Source organism: Scyliorhinus canicula, chromosome 15 (assembly GCF_902713615.1).
Source record: "Scyliorhinus canicula chromosome 15, sScyCan1.1, whole genome shotgun sequence".
NCBI classification, from domain to species: Eukaryota; Metazoa; Chordata; class Chondrichthyes; order Carcharhiniformes; family Scyliorhinidae; genus Scyliorhinus; species Scyliorhinus canicula.
In genome coordinates, this window is record NC_052160.1 from 88,478,173 (window position 1) to 88,497,948 (window position 19,776).

The window sequence follows — 19,776 nt, forward strand, 5'->3', positions numbered from 1 at the left end:
ACAGTAATTCAAAGTACATTTTTTAAAAAATACTTTGAGGAAGTGAATGTTTCTTTAAAGAAGTTGATTGTACATAATAATAATTGGTGTAAAATTAAAAAGTAACTTTTGGTTCCACTTTCACATATAATATCCACGAGGAAGAATAAAGGATTAGAAATCCTAAACTGGACAGACATTTATTTTCACCCAGTTTGAAGTCAATCGGAGAGATCCCCTAACAGCTTGTTTTAGGACCATTACTACTTCAAATAAAAAAAGTATTAAGTTTCTGCATTTGCAAAGGATACAAAAATGGGAAATACGATAGTTGAAAAATATAACTAGATTTTAAAGTACGCTTTGCATTTAAAAATCTATAAAGGATTAACTAATTTCTCAAAAACTTTTTTCTTCCAAAAATATTCAGGGAGCAAAGGCAAAATCTGGTTCAAAGTATTTGTTTAATCGTTTATGAGATGTGGATGTTGCTGACAAGGCAGCATTTGGTACCTATCCCTCAAGGACAATTAAGGGTTACCCACATTTCTGTTAAATAAAACAACTTCTTGTGCAGTGCAATCAATTAACTGTATCTGTCTAAGTAGAAAAATTACATCAATTCTAAAAGTAACCTTCCGGAGCGCAAGTAAAAAGCTTTTTGGACATTCACTGTCTACTTACAGATTTCTCATTGTCAACAGGCAGTTCAAAGACACATAGTGTTAGTAATAAATAGTTTTGTTGTAAAACAAAATTCAACATGAGCATAATCAAAGAACATTACAGTGAGCAGCATGGTTGCTCAAAGACTTACTGTACGGTGAGCTCACCACCACTAGACCCACTTGCTACCCGTCCCTTCATTTTCAAAAACGTCTGCAAAGGTGGCAAGCAGTCCTGTGACCTAGACCACCAACACTGGGGACAAGTTGCCAGCGATTGCCAGAGCTGGGGGACAGCAGCGAAGGATGGAATGAAAAGAGGCAAAGAGAAGAGACGCAGCAGATGGTGTGACATGAAACAAAACCTTCTAGATAGTAATGGTCGTGGGTAAGAAAGATGCTGCCTACGGAAACATGGCAAGTTCCTACAGTGCATCTTGTATATGGTTGACACGGCTGCCACTGTTCGTTGGTGGTGGATGCAAGGGAGTGAATATTTGTGGAAGGGTAGCAATGAAGTGGTCTCCTTTGTCCTGGATGGTGTTGAACTTCTTGAGTATTGTTGGAGCTGTATAATCTAGGCAAGTGGAGAGTATTTCATTGCACTACTGACTTGTTCCTTGTAGATGATGGAGAGGCCTTTGGGGACTCATCCCCAGATTCCTCCTTGTTGAACTTCTGTGTTAGGCACAGTATTTAAATGGCTAGTCCAGTTCAGTTTCTGATTAATAGTAACCCCCAGAATATTGATAATGCGGAATTCAGCAGTGGTGTGCCATTGAATGTTAAAGGGTATGGTTAGATCGTCTCTTGTTGGAGATGGTCATTGACTGGTGCTTCTGTGCACGAATGATGCTTGTCAGCCCAAGTCTGGATATTGTCGAGGTCTTGCTGCATTTGGATAGTAACTGCTTCAGTATTCATGAATGGTGCTGAACGCTGTGCAGTCATCTGCTGGTTCATGAGCTTTCAGCTTGTGCTGGAATACAATACTGCTACTGCTGATGATCCACAGTGCTTCTTGGATGCGCGGTTTTGATCTGCTAAATCTGCTCTGAACTTATCCCAATTGGCAAGATGGTTATGCCGCACTGTTTCTCTGTTGCAAACGGCCATTGTGAAATTGCGGTTGTTATCATCTTTAGCTGGATTTTACCTAACACAAGGTGATGTGCTAATTCTATATCAACACTTCAGCAGGTCATGACATCTTGTAAGGATGTTCTCCATTGCTGCTGATACATATGCAGTCAATCTTCAGGGTGTTGCCCCTCCCATGTCTTTTTATGGTGTTCTGGTCTTTGAAGAAAGTATTTCCAATGCTGAGCCCATTGTTGTTGCAGAAGGCCAGCAGGAGCTTGCGTGTCCGTTGAGCATACTTGCTGGCCTATAGGGCTTTGTCGTACTGTTCAGTCCTCACTAGTTGCCATTACGCTTAGCAATGAGATCACCGATCAGTAGCTTGATACCCTGATTGTAGATGTTATCTTTTTCCTCCTCTATGTTTGCTGCTGGTGCGTCTGACATGACTTTGGCATGCTTTGTGTGTAATCTGGTAGTGACGATACAATGGTTTACTAGCATCCACCTAACTAAAGATCTGCTGACCTGTAAAACCATGATCAGGAAGGTGGTTCGCCCAGGACGAGGCTAGCCCATTGCACTTTGGGTGTGCTGACGCCTGCGATGTCCCAAAATGTGAGATACTCAACTGCAAACCTTGTGGGGGACTGCGTTGGCGCTCTTCCCTAACAATAAAAAAGAGTATGAAGCTAACTCCATGTATTATGGGCCAAGGTTTAGAAACTCCAAAGTGTATTATGGAGTCCACTTGACTTACAATCTTTATGTTGAATTTGGCTCGGATGAGCACAAGAGCCTTCCCTTCAGGTGTGATTCATCAGTCTTCGCAGACACTTTAATCAAAACAAGCTTTATTTTAAGAACTTAGTTAACATTTATATAAACACACAGCAAGATTTTTTATCAATTACAAACATAAAGACACCGCCCAGCTACAGTAATCTATGTGTAACACTTAATGAATTCCCCCTTAACTGTTCCAATTCAAGGGCAGCACAGTGGCGCAGTGATTAGCACTGCAGTCTCAAGGCGCCAAAGTCCTAGGTTCGATCCTTGCTCTGGGTCACTATCCATGTGGAAATTTGCACATTCTCCCCATGTTTCCGTGGGTTTTGCCCCCACAACACACAGATGTACAAGGAGGTGGATTGAACACGCTAAAATTGCCCCTTAATTGGAAAAAATGAATTGAGTACTCTAAATTTATTTTTTTTAAAAGAGAACTGTTCCTATTCAAAAACAAACCTCCATAAATGAAAAACCCCTTTTCAGGGGCGTGGCCCAGCACTGTCCTTCTCACTTGAATGAGACTGGCTTTCTCTGAATATCTCTTTTAAGTTACCAAAGCCAGCAGCCACAGCCTGTTTACTTCTGGAATAGTTTTACAAATGAAAATAAGAGAGACACAAGCCAAAACTCTTCTTTCTCCTTGTCTGTAGTGCACAGCAGTCACAAACTGAAAGCGAAACCAAAAACCTCACACAGCCACAGCCCAGCTCCACCCACAAAATTACATCACTGAAGCCATGTGATAAGACAAAAACCTTTCTTAAAGGGACACTCCCATGACACATGGGTATGGTGGTGTTCTTTCCTGAGTACAGGATTGATCACCCTCACCACTGATTCCTATCCACTGTATCTCGCTAATGTGCAAGATGTCAAGTCAGTAGATCCTCAACTCTCACAGAACCTTACAGATTTTCCCGCGCTGAAAGAGTTCCAAGTGCCAATTCTGGTGATAGTTTTGGCTCTGAATGTTAGGCGTATCAAAGATCAGACTTTTGTTTCATTTAGCTCTCCACCCACCTTTCCTCTTAGCCATTTATTTAATCATGAGGAAGGCAATGGTGGGTGCAGACCATGGCATCCCATGGCAACATCAGAGGTTGAAGGACCTGGATTTCGCAGACTATCCCCTGGCCAAACGATTGGTCGTGCTTCAAGACCATCCATCTTGAGAGTAATTTCACCAAGGTTAGTCTATGCGTAAGCTGTGAGAAAGCCTTGATAATTACAACCGGACAGCAACAAGGTCCTCCCACCACCATGAAGCAGCAGAACAACAAGGACATTACCCACTTCCTCTACTTGGGAAACAACATTTCCAAGGTCGATAATGTTAAGATCAATCCCTACACAAGAATTGACAAAGCAGCATTGGTCTTCCAGTGGTTCCATGTGGCCTGGACAGCCAACACCATTAACATGGCCTTGAAAGGGCCGTCAAAGGAGTCACATCATTAACTGTCTTTCACCAGTGCTGCCTGTGTAAGATCCTGGGCATCACATGGAGAGACAGCATCACAAATGAAGAAGTACTACACAGGACTGGTCATAGGTGCCTGCGGGGCAATGCAATAGGGAGATGACTGAGGCTGGTCGGACATGGATTTAGCTTCTCAGATGTATGCCTTAGAGTGACAGTAGAATGAAGAAGACGATGGTGCTGAGCACAGAAGACCTGGCTAATTATATTTTTTCTTTTATAACCACAGTGTCTTTAACCTGTATACAATGGACAAATGATCTCACAAGTTAGTTTCGTACTATGATAGTTTATTTGACCTACACAAGATTGTGTACTTGATTAATCTCACGTTCATGCACATTGGACTACAACTAACACACAACCCTGACTTACTTCCAGGTGACCGGCAGATACAGAGTAGATAAGGCCTTATCTGGTTCTAGTAGTCTGGCGGAGGCTGCAATTCTTGTAGGTAGCCTGTTCTGTTGTCGTCCTTCTGTGGATGGCGTGGGTTCTTAGTCTTGGCTGGTTGGTAGCTGTGGATGCTACAGTCGTGAGAGAGCAAGTGATGGCTGCGTAGTGCCTTTTAACCAGCTTGGATTTTCCCTGCCCCTATTGTGCGCAGTCTCTGCATTGCTGCCAATCAGTTGATCAGGGCTCCATCCCCCTGAACGATCAAGCCCAATCAGGGGATGTCACACGATTTCGGGATGGGCAGTCAGTGGTCATGTCTGGAAGTGTTCAGAGCAGGGCTTGGGTGCTGCTGCATCTGGTAGACAATTTGATTGAAAGGATAGTTCTATTGTTCCTGAGAAGACTTTTTAATGGCCTTTTGTCAATTGGCCTGTGTTAGCTTCTGCATAATCTGAGCTACAGTTTGTATATTTGCAGGCTGCAGCCTGTCTGTGTTCAAGCTTGGCCAAATTTCACAGCGTTCTTTGCGGGAGGCCATTTTAGATGGCCGCACATTTGAGGGCCTCCAAGAAAGGAGCACCAGCGGCGCTGGAGCGAAAATTATTGTGATGGACGCTGGCTAGTAGTGGAGTCCTGCTGCCCGTTGTCCCACATGAGAATAGAGGAACTATGTCTAAGTAAATAGGTTTTGCACAATATGATGGAGGGTAACCGTAGCATAAAAACACCACAATTATTTCCACATGTACTCCCATCTATTAATATTATCATGGACAGATGCATCTCTTGACTGTTGGCATTGGTAAGGATGAGATCAAGTAGATTTTCTCTTGTGTTGATATTTTTGCCCATTGCTGCAGGCTCACTCAGTTAGTGGTGTTCTTCAGGACTTGGCCACCTCGGTCATTAATGGTGCTATTGATCCACTTTTGGTGATGGACATTGACATACCCCACCTAGATTACATTATTTGCCCTCAATGGTTCTCCCAGTGGTGGTCAACATGGAGTACAAATTCATCAGCTGAGGGAGCGCACTGTATGCTTGAGAGATCATGGGGTTCTGAGTTGATGTTGAGGACTCCCTGGGCCACTACTAAACTCTCTGTACCATTGTGCTAAGTCTGTCCTGCCGGTGGGAATGTATATTCCGAAGGATGATGATGGAAGGCGTTTGCAGTGTTAAGTGAAAGATATGATTATGAGAGGATGACTTTGTCAGGTACACATTTCCAGATGCCAGTTAGGAGGACTTTGCAGTATAGATTGGGTTGGATGTGCCAGTGTCGTATTGGAGTCCAATGTCAGGTGGTCTGTCCAGTTTTATTCTTACACTAAGTATGTTGTAACAGTGCCTTGGTATAATGCCTCCTCCAAAAAATAAGTAAAATTTGTATTTATGAAGAAAGCATAGAAACATGTGAAGTGTAAACTTTTTGAAATATTTACATATAATTTTTTAAAGATATACTGAGTCATTGTTCCACCCTCATATCCGTTTATCTGTCTTTCCTTTCGGCACATCTTCCATCTGTAAAATATGTCTTCACTTCACCCATTAGGGTATTAATAATAAGAATCTTTATTGTCACAGGTAGGCTTACTTAACACTGCAATGAAGTTACTGTGAAAAGCCCCAATTGCCACATTCCGCCGGCTGATTGGGTACACAGGGAGAATTCAGAATCTCCAATTCACCAGCAGCACGACTTGTGGGAAGAAACCGAAGCACCTAGAGGAAACCCACGCAGATACAGGGGGAATGTGCAGACTCCGCATTGACAGTGACCCAAGCCGGGAATCGAATCTGGGACTCTGGAGCTGTGAAGCAACAGCGCTAACCACTGTGCTCCCATGCTTGTGTGGTGATGTGCATCCAGTTGATCATTTGAAATAAAAGAAAGATGGAAAGGAAAACTCCCTTCCCGCCATGTTAGGAATTGTCTCCAAGGCCACTTGGCTTACCTAGGGGATTCTTGAAGGAGTCTCTCCGAAGTCTGTCCTCGTGCTCTGCAGTTACACTAATGTTTGTGAATTGCATCGAGCAGGTTTACACCATTAAGAAATGTAGAGATCATCACCGAAGTATGGAATAAACGGAACAAAGCATATTTTTGTGAGCATAACCAGAAGTGCCCCCTGTCAGTTCCCTCAATGAGTTAGAATTGACATTTTGTACCAGATATAATTCAACTTCCAGTCAATATTTTGTTTTTTGCAGATGACATCCCACCCTAATTACCTCCTTTCCTATGAAAGTTCATACTCCGAGAATGTTCAAAAGAAATGCTTTCTATTTGCAACACATCTAATTACTCATGATGCTCTCAGTTGCATTGGAAATAAATTGGACAAGAATATAGTGAACTGTTAAAACCGTACTTATTTACCCAAGTTCACTTTTCATAAACAGTAGAATAGACCCATAGGGTATAATTTAACTCCTGCTTGAGTTATTTGTCAGCCTACATGATGGGCATAAATCATATCCCATAAATCTTAATTTCTTCAAGTATTTTTATTGGTTTTGCGTTAATAATAATAACGTTGCGAGGAACATAACACCCTAATAGAGAGAGGTTGACAGATTGGGTATGCGAGGAAAAACAAAAAATTAGCAATATAAACAGTTATGTATACGAAGGTAACATGTACAGATGCGGGGGCCCTAACTTTGGGCTCCCGGTGATAGGTTACCACAACCGTGCCGTATTAGCCATATGCATGTTGCCTCCTGGTATTAAAACATACAAGGGGATTGTTTGGTGCTCTCTGGGCATCCCTTGGAGCCGTTCTTGTGCTTGCACTTGGTGTTGTCTTGCCCTTTGCCCCCAGCTCCTCTGCCTTCCTTGCCCTATACCCTGGTTAGTGCCCCACACCGCACTCCCCATCCTCCCTTCTCCAGGCCTCCTCCTGTTATTCGTTCTGTCAATGGCCCCCCCCCCCCCCCCCCTTGCCAAATTCCTGATCGGTTGCTGGTCATAAGCCGGTCTTGCAACAGGCTGGTGAATCGTTTACACCTATAGTGAAAGCCGTCCTCTGATTCTCGAATAGAGAATTTTATCCTTTTCAATTTAATTCCGCTAAGTCACGGCCAGTCCGTGGCCTTGAGTGCCGCTGCTGATCTCCATCCGAGCAGGAGCCCCCGGCGGGTGGTTAGAGAGGCAGTGGATAGGGCATCTGCCGCTCTCCCAGTAAAGAGTCTGGCTGTTCAGATACCCCAAAGACTGCCACTAGTGAGCATGGCTCCACTACCTTGGACATGGCCTCGAAAAAGGTGATATAAGAACCAACAAGTCTGGCACAGGACACAAATATGTAGGTGTGGTTGGCCAGGCTCCCCTGACCCTTCACGATGTCCTCTACCTCCAGGAAGAACCCGTTCATTTGTGTTCTGACAAGTGCGCGTTGTGAACTATCTTTTAGCTGCATAAGGCTCAGCCCTGTGCATGCGAGGGTGGAGTTTGCCCTATGCAATGCGATCCACAGTCCTTCCCCTATCTCCATGCCTAGATCTTCCTCCTACTTCTCCCGTGTCTCGTCCAGCAGTGACCATACCTCTTCCATAGTTGTCCGTACATATCAACACAGCTCCAGTCCCTAGTTTGCCTGCAGCTAGAAGTCTGTCCAATAGGGTGTGTCCTGGTAACTGGGGAACATTGCTGTCTCCTTGCGGTGGAAGTTCCTTGTATGCATGTATCGGAGCTTGTTTCCTTTCAGGAGCTGGAGCTTGTCCATCAGTTCCCCAGATTGCTACTCTGCCGTCTATGTATATGTCCTCTACCATCATTACTCCTTTGTCCTGTCTCCACCTTTTTCAGAAGGTGTCTATTGTTGCAGGGGCAAGCCTATAGTTCTTACAGATGGGGGCCATAATGGATATTGCGACTGGCCCAAAGTGGTGTCTGAATTGATTCCATGTTCTCAGTGTGGCCATCACCACTGGGCTTCTTTTGTACTTGTGATGTGTTAGGCAGGTTGGTTCGATGTGGACTGCACTCGATGCAGGGAAGTTAGAAACAGACGTCTAACACTGGAGAAGATCCAACACTGTTTTATTCAACTATAGAACTGCTATACATATTCAGCTGTGGGTCGACACTATACCGATCTGACTGGTGACCTTGTAGTAGCCTGACCAGACTTACTAGCTACCCATGGTGTTTGCACTTGCTAGCTCGTGGACTCTGACTGTCTCAGTAGCTGGGTCCCGAGAGAGCGGGAAACCTAGTGCCCTCTGGCTTTATAGTGGTAGTGTCCTGTCTGGTGATTGGCTGTACTGTGTTGTGTGCTTACTGGTCATCCTATGTGTCAATCACTGCCTGTCTGCATCTCATTATATACATGAGTGGATATTATGACAGGCTGAGGGAAATGCGAGTGGGGCCCTGGCCAGTGCTCGGAGGGATGTCCCGTCCTGGAGCTCTCCTCCATTTTACCTATTCCGCTCCCGACTCTTTGACCTATCGCCATACTCTTTTCAGCAGTGGCTGTCCAGTGGTAAAATAGGAGGCTTGGAAATGCCAGGGCCCCAACATTCTTCCTTCTCTGTAAGATGCTCTTGTGGATCCTAAGGTTCTTCTCTCTCATCACACACACCGCCATGATTAATTTGTCTACTTTGTTGAAGAAGGCTTAGGAATGAAGATCCGGAAGGATCTGAACAGGACGAGGAACCAAGGCAGTGTGTTGGTCTTAATTGCCTGCTTTCTCCACGCTAGGGAGAGCACGAGCAAGTCCCACCTCCATGGGTCCCTTTTTACCTCCTGCATCAGACTCAACAGGCTCCAATTGTGGATCAATGTCCCATCATGGGAGTCTGCACATTCTCCCCGTGTGTGCGTGGGTTTCCTCCGGGTGCTCCGGTTTCCTCCCACAGTCCAAAGATGTGCAGGTTAGGTGGATTGGCCATGTAAAATTGCCCATAGTGTCCAAAATTGGCCTTAGTGTTGGGTGGGGTTACTGGGTTATGGGGATAGGGTGGAGGTGTGGGTACGGTGCTCTTTCCAAGAGCCGGTGCAGACTTGATGGGCCAAATGGCCTCCTTCTGCACTGTAAATTGTATGAAATATTCACATAGAATTGCTTTCCCTCCTGCTGTGGCTGTGAGCCCCCCCCCCCCCCAAACCTTTGGCCGGCGTACCTTTGTCACAATTCCTAGTTTGGCCCTGGCCTGCATTTGCAGATGTCTATCTACAGTTTTGGTCTCTCGTCCCTCTCCCTTTCCTTGCGTGCCTTTCCCTCTCTTCCCCACCCCCCCTTTCCTTTTAATCTTTATCTCCCCAACCCATTTACTGTATTGGTTGCTAGCTATGAACAGATCTTGTAACAAGTTGGCGAACAGCTTCCATGTCCTGTAAAAGCCCTCTTCCTACTCTTGCATGGCAAATTTTATCGTCTCCAGTTTAGGAAATGCTGCGAGGTCGGAGAGCCAGTCTGCAGCCTTGGGCCATGCTGCTGATCGCGTGCCGTGGCCCTCCCCTCGCTCGTACTTCCTTGTGCTAACTCAGCACACAGGACCATATATGTCTTGCCCAGTTCAGGATCTTTTCCCGCTCTTAGTACTAGTGCAGCTTCGCAATGGTGGCCCATTACTGCTCCCCGGCTTTGGCCAGGGTGACCTGTGGGCTCGGACCATTTCTGGGGGTTTGGGGAAACTTTCCCCTCCAACGAATTTGCCCAGTATATGGGCCACTTACTCTGTATGGTTTCTGCCTTTGGTGCTCTCCACTTGGCCCCTATTATGCAGAGGTTTTGGTGGCATGATCAATTTTCCTGGTCCCTGACTTTCCACCTTAGTATCCCTTGTGTCGCCACCAACCTTGCCATCACTGTCTCCAGTGAGGTGATCTGATCGCTCTGGCTAGTCGTGGCCTTCTCCAGCTCTCTGATTGTCACTTCCTGCGTCTCTAGACACCGCTCCGTTTTTCCCAACGCTGCTTGCAGAGTGACTAGCACCTTCGCTACCGCCATCATTTCAAGTTTGATGCCGTCCTTGAGCTCTTGGAGTTCCAGTGTTAGGAATTCCCTCCATTTGTTTATCGGTTGGTAGCCCGGCATATTTTCTAACGATCCATCCTGTTCGAGTGTGGCCGTGACCTCGTCATCCCATGTGTTCGCCATCACCTTAGTCTATCTCTCCAGGCTTTTACTGCCTCTACCGTTGTCCCCTCAGGTTGTTGTTGCCTGACATGTTTTGTTCGGTGTGGTGGTATTGGATGAGGGTGTTTTTCCCCCCCTGGGTTTAGTGGCCAATTTGGGTAAAAGTGCCTAATTTTGAGTTTCCAAAAGGAGAGCCACCTTCTGTGCGTCCGCTCAGCACACCCCCGTCACTGGAAGTGATCATAAAGGCAAATTGTTGACCATTTTTGCCCATCATGCCTGGACGTTTCATGCTGTCAAGGGATGTGGGCCTCACTGGTAACACCAGTTATCATTGCCTATCCCTAAATCCCCGTGAGAAGGTTGCCTTGAATCAGTACAGTCCATCTGCTATTGATATTTCACTAGTGGTTTGGTATGACAGAGTGGCGTGCTAGGCTGTTTCAGAGGGCAGTGAAGAGTCAACCGTATCGCTGTAAGTTTTGAGTCACTATGTAGGCTAATAGGTGGATTGGCCATGATAAATTGCCCTTAGTGTCCAAAATTGCCCTTAGTGTTGGGTGGGGTTACTGGGTTATGGGGATGGGTGGAGGTGTTGACCTTGGGTAGGGTGCTCTTTCCAAGAGCCGGTGCAGACTCGATGGGCCGAATGGCCTCCTTCTGCACTGTAAAATCTATGAAAAACTGGGTAAGGGCAATAATGAATCAGATGGGTTTTTAACGACGATCAATGATAGTTTCATGGTCACCATTACTGAGTCTAGTTTCAGTTCTAGATTTATTAATTAATTAAATTTAAATTTCACCAGCTGTCATGGATTCTTTGTCCCAAGAGCATTAACCAGGGCCTCTGAATTTCCAGTGCAGTAACATCACCACTGTCTCCTCATATTACCACTACCTCTGCGGACTTGCTCTGTGTTCTTGTACATTCCTCCTTTACATATATTTAACCAATCGGTAGGGGTGGACCCTAATTTTAGATTATTGTTCTTCTAGTTTTGAAGGGGTGGAGAAAAAAAATCATTGAAGCTTTTCTTAATAACTGTAAACGTAAGGTAGCTCACCAATTCTGAACTAAACCAATAAACAATTTCAATATGGGTTCCTAGCTTTTGTTTTCAATGCCCTAATTCACTATTCTTTTTCCTAAATATGCATATTCTCTGCTTTGAACTGCATCTTGGCTCGCAATTATCCACACCACTCGGCTCTTTTATGCGTTTCTCCAAGTTCCTTCATTCTTCACACATTGCTATGCCTCTGATTTAATATCAACAGACTTCAATATTTTATTGCTCAGATTAAATTTGTTTGCAATGGTATATATTTCGTTTAACATTTATTCTATTGTCCCTTAACACAGAATTTAACTATTGATAATTGAATATTCCAGCATTAAAAGAGATGATAGGTCGAACCTCAATTCTAATAAATGTTTACCTGATTGAATTTTTTGACTACAACATTAACCCCAAAGAAAGTATATGTTTAGTTCTGTATTGTATGCTTTGTACAGGTACCTGGAGAGTTACGAGAAGTTGCACCATTTTGGTGAGGATGATGAAATACTTACACCGACCAATTCTCGACCACAGGGTGTAGTCTCTGGGGTTCATTTGTTTTATAATCGGCATCAGCACATTATTCCAGGTAAGTGCCAACAGAGGAAGCTCCAAAAGGTGTAGTGGTTATATATATATGGTTTATCTTGGTGGGTTAATGTTGACCTCTAGCAGGAATGACATAAGCTGTCAACAGCTGTTTTTATTTAAGCACTTGGTTTTGGGAGACTGAGTGAACTCCTGTGTGGTGCTGTTTCCTAAACCTAACAGTACCTTGGGGCAGCATGTCTGTGCCCCAACATACATGTGTAAAGTAATTACATCATAACATTATTACATAGAATATTTGTGGGCATGTGCAATGGCATCACTTACGAAGCACATTACTGGAACAGCTGCCCTCCAGTCTCCAGAAGAGCAGTGAGAGATAGGGGAATTCTGTTAAATAAAAAAATTATCTTCTGGGCCATCAATGTATCTTTGGTAACTAAACAAGAGTAATGCTATGGAGACTAGTGATTGAAGAGCTCTTTAAATGCGATTTTCCAAAGTGTTGTCAGCCGCGCCTTTCACAGTCACAGAAAGTGGCCAATTCAGCTGTGATTCAGAGAGTGACCTGTGCTGACTCTTTAAAAGAGTCATTGCATTTAATCCATTTTGTTGCTCTTTCACCATAAAATATTTCCTCCCCTAAGTATTTCTTCAATTCTTTTGAAAGTTATTATTCAATCCGCTTCTATCACCCTTTGTCAGTGTATTCCGGATCCAAATAACTGATTTATTTTAAAAGCTCATGTTGCCTTTGGTTGTTTTCAGTTCTTTTAAATCCATTCGATCATGCCGTTGTTTCGACCTCAGGTTTTTCTGTTCTTGAAATAACTTCAAGATTATACCATTTAATTTATATTGCCTCCTCTCACTCTTACGAACAAAGTGCATCACTGCACTTGAATTTAAATGGCACATTCCACGCCTGTCCCAATTTTACCAATCTGTGTCCTCCTGAAGTTTATTGCTATCCCCTTGCTGTATTTCTGCGCTTTGTGTCACTTGAAAACTGTGAACTCGCGAGACCTGGACACAAATTCAGGTCATTAATACATATTAAAAGAGCAGTGGTCCTAAAACTGACACCTGGAGGGCACCACAGTTTGTTCCAGTCTGAATAACAACTGTTCATTATTATGCACTGCTTTCTGACTTTAACCAATGTTGTAACGACACTGCCAGTGGCCCTCTAATCCCATGTTTCCCATCAGAGCTTTGGTGTGCTGTTAAACTCCCCCTCTCATGTGACTTGTATGATTTTAGTTTTTGTTCGCTAACATTTAAGGGTGAAAGAAACTAAACCTTTTTCTTTCAGAAAGTGTACGTCGAGGATATGGGCTTTTTACAGAATTTACCACGATCAGCGACTATAATAAAGTGGTGCTGTCTTTACTTTCGGGACTTCCAAATGAGGTGGACTTTGCAATCAACGTTTGTACACTTATGTCACACGGGAACAAACAAATGCTACAAATGGAAAAAGACCCGAAAGTTGTTACACTGCTGCTTGCACATGCTGGGATTTTTGACGATAGTAAGCAACTTTTAATCCATAGATAAGAATATAAATTATGAGATCATCAAAATTTCAGAAGAAGGCATAGAAACAAAAGTATCTGTTTCAGAGCTGTGTGTGCAGAGAATCGGATAAATAGGATGGCTTGTTAAAAAAAGTGACAACAGAAATTTGGTGAAAGTGGTAATTTGGTGCCGAAGGGAAGGGTGTGGTAAGTAATTTAAGACAACAGGAAATAAATAATCACACCAGAGGAAATAAAACAATGGTATAATCCTCAGACAGCAGAGTGACATAAAGTGAGGAAATTAAGGTAAGTATGTAGTTAAATATCTAGATACCCCTTTGTGTGTTTATTTTCTTTATTGGTTAGTGTTAAGTTTGAATTAGTCAGAGTTTAATGTTGGTGCAAATAAGTTGCCCAATAACTACAGTCGTCGGGTTTGTAAATTTAAACACAATTAAGTTTATTAATAACAGTAACTATAATTAAGTATGCAACAAATACAACAGGTTAACTATTATCTAATTCCCAACTCTTTCCCCCCCCCCCCTCCCAAACTTGCCCCACCCTCTGCACACATAGACAAGACAAAGAAACACAGAAGGAAGAGTGTAAAAATGATAATGAAAGTAAAGAGATGGATGTTTCAGGTGGTTGTTTCTAGCACCTTTCTTCAATCTCTGCTTTCAGTCTGAGATTTTCTGCTTCCAGTCTGTAATGGCTTTCACGGTAGATTCATTCGGGTCTCTGCAGTTTAGAAATACAGCAGTTTTTTGGGAGAGAGAGAGAAAAGAGAGCTGGTCCTTTTCAACTGATTCTCTGAAAATCATCAAAGCTCTACACAGTTTAACATCCATGGTAATTTTAAAATGGATGGTGAAGAGACGGCAAAAGTGTTTCACTTGCAGATTAACATTTTCAAAGCTCTCCGGTGGGATTGTCCATTGGCCGACATTGCAATCGAGAAAGGCGATTGGGCGGAGAATGGGTCGTGAAGCCAAAATTGTGGCCAGCTCCAGACATCCGGCAAAATGCTCCGGAGCTTCGACAACAGCGCCAATGCATTCTAGTCCGCATGTACAGTAAATGCTATCCACATATCATTATAATAATCTTTATTATTGTCACAAGTAGGCTTATATTAACACTGCAATGGAGTTACTGTGAAAATCCCCTAGTAGCCACATTCCGGCGCCTGTTCGGGTACTTCGAGGGTGAATTCAGAATCTCCAATTCATCTAACAGCATGTCTTTTGGGATTTGTGGGAGGAAAGCGGCGCACCCATTCAGCGCCTGCAGCGGCAGTTGGAGGAGTCCAACCGCCTGCCCCAGAGGAAACCTACGCAGAGGAAACCTATGAGAACGTGCAGACTCCACACACAGTGTTCCAAGTCGGGAATCGAACCTGGGACCCTGGAGCTGTGAAGCAACTGTGCTAACCAATGGCCGATACGCTCTCCCCCAAGGCCTCCACCGTGGACGCCACCTGTGCGGTGCTGGCCTGGATGGCACGTATGGTCGGAAGCACCTCCTGCCCCTGCAGGCGGTTGGACTCCTCCAACTGTCGCTGCAGGCGGTGAATGGTTGATGACGACCCCATATGTAGTCCCTGACTCTGCGACTGCACCTCCACTATCGATGGGACCCGCCCTTTCCAGAAGCCCGAAACCCATCCAGACGGCAGATAGTCCCTGATGTTGGGCCGTCCTCCAACTGTCTGCCCCCTCGGGGGTTCCTGCTTCCACCTGATGTACTGCAGCATGAGTGCGATGCGTACCAGATGGTGCCCCAGGTGCTGCTTTGCCAAAGTGCTTAAACAAGGTGAGTGTCTCTGCGATGGTGCAGAATGTGGGAGACAGCTGTGCCAGGAAGTTGGTGTCATCCTCGAACTGATGCTCTGGGGTGTTTTGGGCTGCAGTTCGAAGGCTCCTATCACTATCTGTGTCCCCTTCCTCGCTGCTATCCGCTTGGGATGAGCCGGGGCGGGGAACACCAGAAGGGCCCACCTCTTCGGCAGCTGATTCTGCCAATAGGATTGGGGGGGGATGTGGTGGGGGTGGGGTGGGGGGTGGGCACACGTGTCATGGGAACCACAACTCAGCGGGGTCTCACTTCCTCGCTTGAAGCCGACCTCTGCATCGGTGACAGCCCTCTCTCTGGGCCTATCAACCAGGTCCAGTGCCCACTACTCCGCAACGGTTAGGGGCCACAGGTCCGACGGTCCCCCACAAGTCTTTTTTCCTCTCCTGGGGGTTATGGGCTGCTTTCCCCTTCACATTGCCGGTGCGAGGGGAGGTGTTACGGGTTTGTTGAGTGTGAGTTGTGCTGCCGACTCACCTGCCCACCCTGAGGAGGATGTGCAGTTTTTTATGGCACTGCTGGGCGTTCCTGGCGGTGGAGCCCACAGCGTTCACTGCATCTGTGGCCAGGCCCAGTGTATGGCTTTGGGTGGCAGCCTCTTTCCCATCCCAGGGGTACAGGGTATCCTGCCTCTCCTCCACGGCGCCCAACATGGTCTCCAGGTCCACGTCCACGAACCGGGGTTCCGCTCTCCTTGCTGCCATTGTTTGGATGAGTGTGTGCGTGGGGGGGACTGCCAATATGGGGCTTGTCAGACTCTCGAATGTCAATCCCAACCCTGGCGAATCCGACAGTTTTACATTGGAATCAATTGTGTTCCAATGGTGCCAGCGCTGGCCCATCAATTGATGAATTGCCCCGGGAGCGGCACCAATTTTGCTGTTGTGTAAGTCCACCAGTTCTGTCCCAGGATCAACACTTAGTCTTTGAAACTGAGAATTTCCCCCACCCCCCTCATGTTTGAGCAGCAAACTGTTCCTCTTACACCTACATAACATTTCAAGCTTAATGACGGGCAATTGTTCTATTTAATTTCCTTTTTCCACTTGTTCCGTTAATTTTATTTTTTTCTCCAGACGACCTGGATATAGCCCTTGAGCTTTGCCAAATATTTTAGTCTTTGAAACTGAGAATTTCCCCCACCCCCCATATGTTTGAGCAGCAAACTGTTCCCCTTACACCTACATAACATTTCAAGCTTAATGATGGGCAATTGTTCTATTTAATTTCCTTTTTCCACTTGTTCCGTTAATTTTATTTTTTTCTCCAGACGACCTGGATATAGCCCTTGAGCTTTGCCAAATATTCATTTTTCATATGGGTTGCGCAATTTGTCAGCAACTGTGTTGGAACATGTGTGCATTTCAGCCGACTCTCTGACAAGCTCTTTCTCCCTCCATCATTCTCCTCTATTCCTTCGTTCCTTCTTTCTTCCTGTTCTCCCTCCCACCCTTCCTGCTCACTCTCCACCTTCTTCCCTGCATTCTTTCACTTCCCTCACCATTCTCATCATAGCTCCCTCTCCTTTCCTCCCGACACTCTACCGCTCCCCTTGGTGTGCCTCCCATCTTCCCCCTGCTCTCTCTCCCCTCCCATCTTCCCCTTCTCTCTCTCCAGTCTCATCTTCCCCCTGACCTCCCTCCTCTCCCATCTTTCCCCTGCTCTCGTCTTCCCCCGCTCTCTTCTCTGTTACTCCCTCATATCATCCTCCATCAAGAGTCTTCCTGCCCCTTTGCCCATGTTCCCTCACGTGCCCTCTCTACAACCATCTCCTCTCCATGCCTTTTTTTTTTGGAAATGTTTTTTATTGAGTTTTCATATTTTATATCCAACAAATTACAAATTATTAGAAAAAACAAAAACACGCAAAAATTAACATGTATATTTACAGGTAAGCATCTTCATAATAACAACTGTGGCCGCCCCCTTTAGCCAGCATACATATTTTACATTCCCCAATATGGCCGAGGCACATGTTTATAGGCTCTCCTCTCCATGCCTGTCGGCTTTCCCAGTGTGCGCTCTCTCCCCATCTCCTTCCTGTCCATGCTTCCCCCTCCCGCCACATGCCATCTTGTACACCCTCTCTTCATCTTCGTCCTCCACCCCCTCTCACCTTCCTCCTCTTGCCCCTGCACACCATCCCGTGCTCTTTCTCTGCTCTCCCAACGTGCTTTCTGCTTTCTGGAACAAAACACTATTTTATAATTGACAGAGTTTAGGACTACAATGTCTATAGATGAAGTATGCCAAGTGAGCAAGATGCTTAGCATGTTTGATTTTTCGCACTGATGAATATGCCAAATTTGACATTTGTTTCATGTTTATACTGTTCAGTTTGAGTAATGTGTATGTTCTTTGTTTTAGGTCCAGGGACCTACTTGAATGTATATGAATCAGAATGGAAAGTTAAATCTGGAAGGGACTTCATAAAGGTGACTATGCAATCCAGCAGATCACAGCGCACCTGTGTTTTAGCTATTTAAAGTTGGGCCATCCTGAATATGTACTCGGGCTCTATGTAAATTATACTGTGGTACGAAAGTAGATTTATTTTAAATATGTTTTTATACTTGGAATGCACAGTTTAAAAGAACTTAAGAACATAATTTATGCTGGGTAGCATCTAAGTTGTAAACGAGCGGTTAAACTGACCTGTTTAGTTGGACAATTATTAATTGTTAAAGGAGATTTTGGGAGCACTAAATCTCACGAACTGTGCATTACATAGACTATATAAATGCAACAGACCTACCCTTTAAATGACGTGATAGTAAAAAACATTTTTATTTTGACTTTGAATCTAAAAGCACTAAGGGGGGGAATCCTTCTTGAGCTGTAGATGACTACTTGCATTGCAAAATAATTCCATAATAATTGCAGAATAAATACTGACCATGTATAGGCCAAGACAAGTGAATGTTGTCAGGTTAATAAGCCATAAGGGGAATCATAACCAAAGCTGATAGAGTTGACATGTTGATGCTGGCTCTTAAAATGGGTCGTTGGACATTGATAGAGTGGAAGTGCAATCTAATTTTTATTCTTCTTCCTCCCCGTGACTACTGGTCCAGCGGCATGGAGGCCAATTGTAGCACTATTGCCCTGGTTAAATTCCAAGACAACAAATTACATCAGGACCAGGATGTAATGCACAGAGCTAAGCAATCCCTCAATCAGCATTTTCAGGTCAAAGCTCTGCAGTCCTGCCACATCCGGTCATGAATACTGATGGACAATTAAATGCTACCAGACCCGCTGAATTTATCCAGCATTTTGTTTTTTAAAAATATTTTTATTGGTGTTTGGAATTGGATGTAAAAAACGGAGTTTTGCATGTAAAAGACAATGCAACAACAGTAATAATAATAAAAAAAGAAGCAAACAATATTTGAGCCCCTCGCTGTCACCATAACCGTGACTGGGGCTTCAATACTAATTTACGTTTACATGTTTGGATTTTACAATGATTCAACGGGTTGCAGCTGGGACTTTGGTGGTAGGGTTTGCACCCAGCTTATATATACAGACAGATATAATTGGGATCCTTCCCCTCACTAGCCAGCAGACTCCACTCTGCTCAAATGCAAGTACGAACAGGAGCAGGAATAGTGAGCATTTCTGCCTCATTCCCCTGTGCAAACGGAAGTACTTTGAGTTGGTTGCGTTTGTCGGGTGCTCACCATAGGAGCGCAGTACATGAGCTTCATCCATGTGGTGAACGCTGCTCCAAACACAAACCGTTCAAGCACCTCTATGAGGTACCTCCATTCTACTCGTTCGAAGACTTTCTCAGAGTCCAGGGAGGTGATCACCTCTGGTATCCTCTCCCTGGATGAGGTCATTATTATGTTCAGCAAGCATCTGATGTTTGCTGTTAGTTGTCTGCCCTAAACAAACCTGGTCTGATCTTCCACGATCATTTCTGGCAGGCAGCTCTCCAGTTGCCTCGCCAGTGCTTTCACTAAGATTTTCGGGTCAATATTTAAGAGACCGATTGATCTGTGTGATCCACCCACTGTCAGATCTTTCTCCTTCTTGGATCAAAGAGATCGAGAACCTTGCCAGGATGGGCGGCAGGGCTCCCTCCGACAGCAAGTCGTTGAACATCTCTCGCAAGTGCGGGGCCAGCTCTGCTGACAATTTTTTTGTAAAAGTCTATCGGAAACCCCGTCCGGTCCCAGAACTTTCCCTGATTGCACGGAGTTGATGCTCTCCACGATTTTTGCCAAGCCCTAGTGGTGCTTCCAGCGCCTGTTTCTTGTCCTCCTCCTCCACCACTGGTATATC

General features: G+C 44.8%; 1 protein-coding gene and 1 pseudogene across 1 annotated transcript in view; both read left to right on the forward strand.

Moving 5' to 3' along the window:
• The window catches only part of LOC119978252 (AT-rich interactive domain-containing protein 2-like), a 346,118-nt gene that overhangs the window by 168,072 nt on the left and 158,270 nt on the right, over positions 1-19,776 (forward strand). The window contains exons 4-6 of the mRNA XM_038819734.1: positions 12,013-12,146; positions 13,422-13,640; positions 17,854-17,921. Coding sequence (XP_038675662.1) covers positions 12,013-12,146; positions 13,422-13,640; positions 17,854-17,921 — 421 coding nt within the window. The remainder of the gene's footprint in view (positions 1-12,012; positions 12,147-13,421; positions 13,641-17,853; positions 17,922-19,776) is intronic.
• Positions 2,241-2,395, forward strand: LOC119979171 (annotated as a pseudogene).